Genomic DNA, 9867 nt, shown 5'->3' on the forward strand with positions numbered 1-9867 from the left:
AGTATAAGTAATTTTACACCTATATTTATAATTACATAATATTTTATCATAAAAAATAACTATCTTTTACATGATTACATTCGCATGAATGATGATCCAAAAGAATAGATGTTGTTCTGGTAAAGGATACTCTTCCGGATTATAGCTCGGATGCGCACTTTCTCTGCGAATCTCCGCCGGCTTGGAAGGTTATCCTCGGAACAGGGACGAGCTTGGCATAGAACCTGCAAATTAAAAGGGACTCCGACGCTTAAGTTAGTGATGCTTCTTAAAAAAAAGATGAATAAACAAGCAATATTAAAGTGAGAGAGCCGTGTGTATTTTCTCAATGCTAGTGATATTTTCTGGATATCCCCCTGACGAAGGTTAGCCGATGTGTTTATATAGTCGAAAGAGTCTTGGCTTTTTGCCGTTACGCTGAGCTAATGATCGGATTTTGGGGGAGTTCTGCTGTGGTTTGTTGAGGCGAGAATCTCGGTTGTTAGTGATATTACGAAGATTCTTTAGCCGTTAGATATGCTCGGTCAAAATTACTGAAGTTGAGGTTGTTAGTATGGATCACAGCCCCCCAAGCTTGGCCTGTAAAAATAGATTGAGCTTCTATATTTTCGGCTTCAGGAGCTCTTTGTACAGAAGGGATGCATCGTAAGAGCCCCCAAGGTCAACATGTTTTTTTTTTTTGGGCTTTGATTTTTTTGCCTTCGTATATTTTCTGGATATCTTCCAAAGGTTGTACGTGTACCCATGGAAAAAAGCATGAGTAAGAAAGGTTAGTTTACTTTTGTCTTGTACCTTTTCACCTAGTTTTTGCTTTCTGTCTTGTAATGGGGAAAAAGGAGCGTGCTATGGTGGATGAAAAGGATGTGTATAGTTGGGTTGATGGGGATGTGAAGGGCCGCATTTCAATTTTTAGTAGTGTAGAGTTGGTGACTCAGTTAAATTAAGCTAGGTGGGTGAGGAATGGTGTACATTTGGAAGTTAGGATTTTACATTGTGATGATAGTGACAGGGTTTGCGAGCGAAGGTCTGACTGGAGTTATTTTTATATATATACCTGCATGTTGACTGAACTTGGCATGAGGTTCTGTTTTACTGATTTTGAATGTAGGGTGTTGGCTCAGTTGAACTGTGCTCCAACGCAGTTACACCCGAATTCATGGGTGTTCGTACGAGCATTTGAATGCTTGATGGAACACCTTGAATGCTATCCTTCTCTCGGTTTATTTTTTTGTTGTTTCAAGCGAAAGGTGTCTAGAAGGGTGGATGGGTTAATCTTAGCAGCCATTCGGGTCGTAGCATTTTTAACTTATACAAATAATCCTTCAAAGATTTCAAAGAAATATTTGTTAAGGTTCAGATTGGTGAGGAGTTTTATCCATTCTTATTGGATTCGTTGCTTGAGGAGAGGTTTCCAGTCTTTTGGTCTTCAGAGCCTAAGCAAATTTTAGATTGTGAAAATAGGGTAGAAAGTGAAGAGTGTATTCTGAATTTTTTTTATCTCTGTGATGTCCTCGTCTAAGTTGCTGTCTATATCTAGTTTACTGTAGCTTGAAGGGGATAAGGAAGCTATGGAGGAGTATCTAGGTAATAAAGGTCCTGTATGTTGTATGTCTTGTATTTCATGTGGTGTGTTTGGTCTTATGTGGTTTTTTATGTATGTTGTAGGTGAAAAAGCTCCTACTCTCTGCGAACCTGAAAGAATTTGTTTCTAAGGTTAAAACGAAAAAGAAGGAAGGGTCATCTACGAATGTTGGTAAAGTCGGTGAGGGAGGCGAGGTGAGACAGGATATGGTTTTTAAAAGGAAAAGGGGAGAGGTATCGTCGAAGGTGATTGATTTATCTGAATTGAGGGAGAAATCTGAGGTTTTCACCGCCAAGGAGATTAGTGCGACACATGAGAGCCAAGTGGTGCTCCATGGTTACAACTTACAAAGAAGGCCCCCGAAACTCCCTTTGGTCCTTTGGGTACCCGTTTATGGCTGTTGCTGATGAGGTCATCCAGGTGGATTCTAACGTGAAGATAATCCATGATGCTGGGAAGGTTGGGGTTGCCCGCTACTTGCAGGCAAGGCTGCTTATTGTTTTCTCTGATTGTGTTTGTTTTTCTTTTTGATAATTTATTGATTGTGTTTCCAGGTTATTGGGGGAAGGCTTCTGTCTATCGTTCGAACGTCTGAGCTAGATGCTATTTTGGAAGGTGACAACGTTACTGCCATAAAGAAACTGAAAGAGTATATGGAGGAGAGGGATTTGAAAGTGGAAAAGCTTAAGGGTGAAGTTAGGAGCTTGGAGGAAAAGCTTAAAAACTCCGAGACTGAGCTGCAGAAGGTCAGGGTTGACCTTGAGTCTATGGTCGTTGAAGCTGAAAAGTCCAAAGCGCGGATTCCAGAATTGGAAAAGGAAGTTTTGGCCGCCTTTACACTTGGGTTTGACCGAGTCATTGCGCAGATAGGTGTCGTTGCCCCGGGTGCCAACGTTAGTAAATTGGATGTAACGAAGATTGTCAGCAATGGTGAACTGATGGATGATGAGACTCTTCCTGAGAAAGAGGACGAAAGCATTTCAATGGAGAAAGTGGATTGACATTGTCTGTTTGTTTGACTTTTGTTTTGTATTTAAGTTTGTGGGATGGGTTATGATTGAAATGTTTCACGAAACTATTTGATAGACTTGAACTGTTGTTTGTATTTTGTCCCTTATAAGGATTGTTTGTGACTTGCTTTTGATGGAAAATTGAATTGCACAAAGTTGGAATTTTGTACTTTTGATAATGAATATAGTTTGTACATGTAAATGATATGGGGTGGGGTACCTCATTAAAACCTCTCCAATAAAAATCCATGGTGAGATAAAAATTTGTGAGTAGGAAAAAGAGTGTCTCCCCTTGTCCACATCATTTTTAAGTAAAGTAAGTTTTCAAAGATGAAACATTCCAAATACAGGAGATGTCTACACCTTGTAGTGTCTGAAGTTTGTATACGCCTTTACCGAGTACTTGTATAACTCGGTAAGGCCCTTCCCATGTTGCTGCTAGCTTGCCATGGGCGTGAGGTATTCTTGCATCTTCTGTTCGTCTGAGGATGAGGTCTTGTTCGGTAAAGGACCTTGGTTGTACCCTTTTGTTGTACTTCTTTTTTATTATCGGCATTGCTTTTTGTCTTATTTCAGCCTTATTTCTGTCTTCGTCTACTATATCAAGCTCTGCTCTTCTGATGTTGTCATTTTCACTCGTTGATGTTTGTTTGGTTCGTGTTGAGAATATTGAAATCTCCACTGGAATCATTGCGTCTGCTCCATAGACCAACCTGAATGGGGTTTCTTGCATTGTTGTTTGCTTTGTGGTGTTGTAACTCCACAAAATTTTAGGGATGAGTTCGGTCCATTCGTCCTTCGCAGCGCCGAGTTTTTTCCTTAGTGCGTTGAGGATGACCTTATTAGCTGCCTCGACAAAGTAATCTCTTGTGGCTCTATTTCTCGAGCATGGGTATTACTCCCTCCAGGGTTCTTGGGGTCGTCAACGCCGCGGTTCTTGGTTGATTGTTCAGCTATTTTTCGAACCTCGGCCTGAAGTTCTACCATCATCGTCATCAGTTCAGCTAGTGTGGACTGTTGAATTCCGTTGTCTGCCATGTGTGGTGGGCCTGAAAGAAAAGAGAAAAAATGGCAGAGAGAGGAGTGTGGGTCAAATAAGTGGGCCCACGGTGGGCGCTAAATGTTCTGGCAAAGGATACTCTTTCAGATTATAGCTCGGATGCGTACTTCCTCTGTGAATCTCCGCCGGCTTGGAAGGTTATCCTCGGAACAGGGACGAGCTTGGTGTGGAACCTGCAAAGGGGACTCCGACGCTCAAGTCAGTGATGCTTCTTAAGAAAAGATGAATAAACGAGCAATATATTAAAGTGAGAGAGCCGTGTGTATTTTCTCAGTGCTAGTGGTATTTTCTGGATATCCCCCTGACAAGGATTAGCCGATGTGTTTATATAGTCGAAAGAGTCTTGGCTTTTTGCCGTTACGTTGAGCTATTGATTGGATTTTGGGAGAGTTCTGCTATGGTTTGTTGAGGCGAGAATCTTAGCTGTTAGTGATATTCCGAAGATTCTTTAGCTGTTAGATATGCTCGGTCAAAGTTACTGAAGCGGAGATTGTTAGTATAGATCATATATAATTAGATAAATATGTAAAATATTTTATATTGTTAAAAATTAAACTATAATTTGTATCTAAAAGTATAAAATAAAAATATGTATTAAATTAATTGATACGAATATAGCAAACGAGGAGTACATAAACAAAAATCAAGCAGGGTTGGAAGGAAGAGTTGTAACAAACCATGGACAGGTGGCAGCTGGTCCACCTATTTCGGGCAGCAAGAAGAGCACCAGGGAGGGAGAAAACAAATAGCAAGTGGTTGGAGGATTATGATCATTAGTGAATTATGGTATGAATTGTGGTATGAATTATATGTTTAATAATTTTTTTGTTATTTTTATATGCTACATATTTGTCTTCGCTACTTAAAATTTTTGGATCTATTGAAGATAACAATAAAATATTTTAAACATTTTAGAAAATAATTTTTTTATGTCAAATATGAGATTCATGTAGCATTGCTCTGTTATAAATGTAGAATATTTAAAAAATATGGATCATTACTATTAATTTATTCTAGATATGATAGATATGAGTCATGGTTTATTTAACCGGAGGCATCCATGAGAAATCAAAGAAAAATATATTGGGTAAAAAACCCAAATAAACCAAGCTGAAAAATTTATTACTCAAATCAGCCAAAATAAAAATTATTTCAGCAATCCATCAATGGCCATTTATATAGAATTTGAATCAATATGATTTGAACTACAAATATATGTAATTCGAAACAACTTGCTTCGAATTACCGTTTGAAAGAATATGCATGTAATTCGAATCAAGTAGATTCGAATTAGAGAAGGGTAAATCGAATTGACTCGATTCGAATTAGTAGGCTCATGTGACTCTATGGAGTTCGAATCATATTGATTCGAATTATTCAATGTTGGTGACACTAGGTAGGAGTACTATAACAATTTGTAATATTCTAATGACTTAGGTACTCAAATTTTAAATAAAGTACTCTACATAGTCAATAATAATTTAGAAATTAAAAAAATATTTTATTCCATACAAAACAATTAAAAATATATTTTATTTATTTTTCCACACATATTTCCTAGTCATTATATTGCCATTGGAATCCTCATATATTTCTAATTTCTCAACCTAACCTTCACAAATTCTAACACAATCTTCATATAATTTTACTTGAGATATGTGTCTCATTTTTTGTGATTTGTATAAGTGAGTCAATATATATAAATGGGTAATAGACGTATCAGTACAAGTTTTATTATTGACTAATGATAACTCTATTTATATTAATATAGAGAGTAAATCAAATAAATATTTAAATTATTGGTCTCTAAAATTTGAAAAAAAAATATTATTCTTCGTTATAAATATGTTTATTATATTTTTTTTTATTTTTAAAAGTTATTTTACCAAACACAATTATAGTACTTGTGCTTATTAAAAACTATTTTTAATGTGGTTTTACCAAACGCAAGTGCTGTAGCTTTTAAAAAGTCGTCTTTTAAAATACAGCTTTCATAAGCTACTCTTAAAGAGTAAAAGCTTTACCAAACAAAGCCTTGTTCAAATTATACGGTGAGCAATTCGAATTTTATACAATACTCTTCTGCTTATTCGAATCAATATGATTCGAACTCCATAGAGTCACATGAGCCTACTAATTCGAATCGAGTCAATTCGATTTACCCTTCTCTAATTCGAATCTACTTGATTCGGATTACATACATATTCATTCAACCGTAATTCGAAGCAAGTTGTTTCGAATTACATGTATTTATAGTTCGAATCATATTGATTCGAATTATATATAAATGGTCATTCGTAGATTGCTGAAATAATTTTGTTTTGGCTGATTTGAGTAATAAACTTTTCAGCTTGGTTTATTTGAGTTTTTTACCCAAATATATTCATATTGACGACGTATACTGCAGACCATCGGGTAGGTAACAAATGCTTTCCATGAGTTCCAAACCAACATGAACTTGTACTCAAATACTAATACGGCATGGCTTTTTTTTGTTTTAAATAAAAAAGAAGCAGCATATCCATAAAACTAGTTGGCACTGGGAATACCAGGTACGGGATTAAAAATGTGTACCCGTATAGTGTTTGTTAGTTTGTTACTTTTCATTTTATTTTGAGCTGCATGAACTGGAAATTGCCACAGGACGAGGTTGGGACCACCCATTAAGTTGGTGAAATCGCAAAAGCTGGTAACTGTTCACACCGTGACGTGGCAAGACCATCTCATGCAATGAATGAAGTTGGCTTCATCATCCACAAGTTCACCATCACACACCAACCCCAACCCCCAATCAATATGGCGGATTGTTTCTAATATGGACACATTAATATTACTCAGGTTACTAATATCACCAAAAAGTAGGAATATTAAGCCTTTTAATTTGGCCCAAACACAACCCTAGCATCGGTCTTTAAAGCACAGTCACACTTTTATTGTAGGCTGTATTTTTAAATTTTCATATTCCATTGAAACATATATACACCTTTTTAGTTTTTAATGTTTCACAAGTAAAGGCGAGATACAAGTGAACCGATTTTCAAAAACATCAATAGTAGCTGGCATCCAGTTGTTGACAGGAATAACAATAATAATAGGAAGAAAATATTAAAGTTATCTTATTTAATATTATAGTAAGATAATTTTGAGTTGTTTGAACTAAATTAAAACATTACTTTGTGTGACATTTATTTATTGCGCTATATGCGTGCTTAGTAAACAACGAAGGAGGAAGAATTCATGGAAAGCAGAATCACATGAAGTGTTCAATCCATCACACAACTCATCCCCGTTCCCCACTTGGCCTTCAAACCCTATCATCAGGTCGTCACCAAAAGTACGTGTTAGCGTTAGTTACCCGCTCCTCTTTGCCTCCCTTCCCCTGCCCTCTATATAGGAAAATGCTCTGACACTAAATTCTAGTTATAAATATCCGATCTGCTTACTATAATTTCTCCTCTTCTTACTCCTTAATCAATTAATTAATTAATTAACAGTAGGGTAAAAGGAAATTCCAGAAACATTGAGGGAAAAAATGTGATGTAACTATAACAGGCAAACAAATGAATATGAATATGAATAATTAGATAGACTCAGCAACATGAAGAGGAAAAAGTAGAATTAGAATGAGGGGTGGGCAGGCGGCGGCATTATATTTGGATGTTATGTAGCCGCCAGATTGCTACGTAAGACATACATACATACAGAAGCTAAAGAACGTAACTGAAACACAATCTATACATGACAATGATATCCCTTCTTTCTTTCTCATCACCTTAAAACTTCTTTAACATGACCAAGGCACGCCACCGGGTTTCTTGTTTATATTAGCATGGATTCTTTTCACTTTCAGAGGAATTCAAATTCTCAAGGTCAAGTTTGGCTCTACAAACCGGACACAGAGGGTGTTCTGAGAGCCAGGTATCCGCGCATTCAAGGTGAAAGCCATGGTTGCAACCGGGAACCATCCGAACAGCTTGTTCGTGGGCGATGTCATCGAGGCACACTGCACATTCGCTAGGGGACAGCAGGTCCTTGCCGGTAACCTTGGGGAGCTTGTCAAGGTCGGAGGGGGAGAGGCCCTTCACGGAGAGGGTTTTGGCTGGGGGCGGAGGGAGGTTGGGATGGTGTGCGGTGGCGTACCAGAGAAGGCAGATGTACACTATGAAGACGGCGCTCATGCCCAGGCACGGCAGGAACAGCGCCAGCAGAACTGAGTCCAGCATGTCCAGTTTTTTTAATTAATTTGAAACGAAAGAAGAAATCAATCGAGAGAAATCAGTGTGGGGGTGGGAGTGGTTGGTACAGAACTATTGAAGAGGATGAGTGGCAGATGCAAGGCAACATCTTTTCTGAGCTGCTATTACTCTAGCATCAGAATAACAGAGAAAGAGAAGATAGAACAGGGGAAGCTGTGTGTATGTGAATACAAATGCCTTTGCCCCTTTCATTTTATATGCCTACGAATTTGTTGAACGGTTATTTTCTCTCTTTTTTTTTTTTCGGGCTAAAAAAAACGTGTTGTCAATATATTTCTCACTATATGCTATCTCCTTCGAACTAATTAATAATTACTAACATTAAAAGATGAGAAATGTTTGAGATTTTTTACTTAAATAAATAAAAAAATCTAATAATTACCAAAATAAATAACTTAAAAAATAATTACCGATTTAAATTCTTTAGTCTTATCTCGTTTACACTGTAAACGAGATGGCATTGCGTGTATCACTGTAAACGAGATAAGACACGTCAGCTGCAACGTGTCTTATCTCGTACACGTCAGGCGCCTATAAGACTATCTCCTATAGGGAACTCATTCCAGTCCCTATTTATGGTCCACCTGTCATAAAAAGTGGCTCCACATCAGATTTTGCATCATAACCAATAAATAGGAACTCAAAGAATCTCTCTTCTCCATTAGAAGGAACTAACTTTAATCCCTATTGTGGTCCCACTTAATTAATTAATTAAAGTAATTAAAATTAATATAATTATTATTTTTTATAATAATATTATATAAATTTATAAATTCAAAATAATTCAATATTATAAAATATTAAAATAAAGAACTTAAATTTGATTAGTATTTTAAATTTTATAAATAAAAATAAATAATCCAACTAAAAATTATTTTATAATATATAAAAATTAAATTTATTTTTTATGTAACTTACCACATGGCATGATTTTATTGGTTGTTGCAAGTCCCTGTTTAGAGGGACTCTCAACCTTGATCCCCGTGAAGAGCCCTCTTTCTCTTTTCACTCCAATGGTAATTGAGTCCCCATATGTCAGAAGAGGAACTCTATTTTTTAGCATTGGAGTTGCTCTAAGTATAAGTCGTTTACAAAGAGTTTTTGGACCCTATTTTGACTTAGTCAAACTCTTTCTCCCCTATTTTTTACCATTTTCTACCATATTTGAGTCCAATACGGTAATGGCACGCCAAGCAAGAAACGATGGGGATATCAACAGACTAAACGAGACGTCGCATTACGTTGGGGTGGCCGACTTCGAAGTTAGTTGCGTTATGTTCGGTTAATCTAAGTATGTAGATATTGTTAAGGTAGTCTGGTAGTGACATGCACTGAGTAAGATGCTTTAGGGATTGGACTGTATGATGAATTTGGAACAATATTTGCTTCTGTAAGATTGATATGACTTAATTAAAGATTTGCTTACCGACATAAGTAATTTATAGACATCGGTAGAGTAGACACATGGTAGTATGTTCCTAAGTAGTAGTAGTACTTTGTTTTTTAAGTAGTGTACAAAAATTTATTATTACCTCTTTATAGGTTTAATTTTTTTTTTTTCATTCTGCAGAGGCCTCACTTTCTATTGCCCCGACGAGTTAGCCATACCCTTCCTCCATCGGACGCCATCGTCCCGTATCTGGCTGAGGCCGAATTCGGCAACACGGTGCCTCTAGAGACTTCACATTTGATAATTCCCTGATTTCGGCACTCATGGAGCGATGGCGTCCGAAGACGCACACGTTTCATCTCCCGTGGGGTGAGGGCACTATCACCCTGCAGCTGACGTGTCTTATCTCGTTTACACTATTACCTCTTATCTCGTTTACACTCTAAACGAGATACATGCAATGCCACCTCGTTTACAGTGTAAACGAGATAAGACTAAAGAATTTAAATCAGTAATTATTTTTTAAATTATTTATTTTGATAATTATTAAATTTTTTTATTTATTTAAA

General features: G+C 36.9%; 1 protein-coding gene across 1 annotated transcript; it reads right to left on the reverse strand.

Moving 5' to 3' along the window:
• Positions 7193-8089, reverse strand: LOC107647891 (E3 ubiquitin-protein ligase ATL23-like). Its single transcript, XM_016351939.2, has one exon. It carries the CDS (start codon positions 7873-7875, stop codon positions 7477-7479), a length of 399 nt encoding a protein of 132 aa, XP_016207425.1. The 5' UTR covers positions 7876-8089; the 3' UTR covers positions 7193-7476.

This window comes from Arachis ipaensis, chromosome B06, assembly GCF_000816755.2.
Source record: "Arachis ipaensis cultivar K30076 chromosome B06, Araip1.1, whole genome shotgun sequence".
Taxonomy (NCBI): domain Eukaryota; kingdom Viridiplantae; phylum Streptophyta; class Magnoliopsida; order Fabales; family Fabaceae; genus Arachis; species Arachis ipaensis.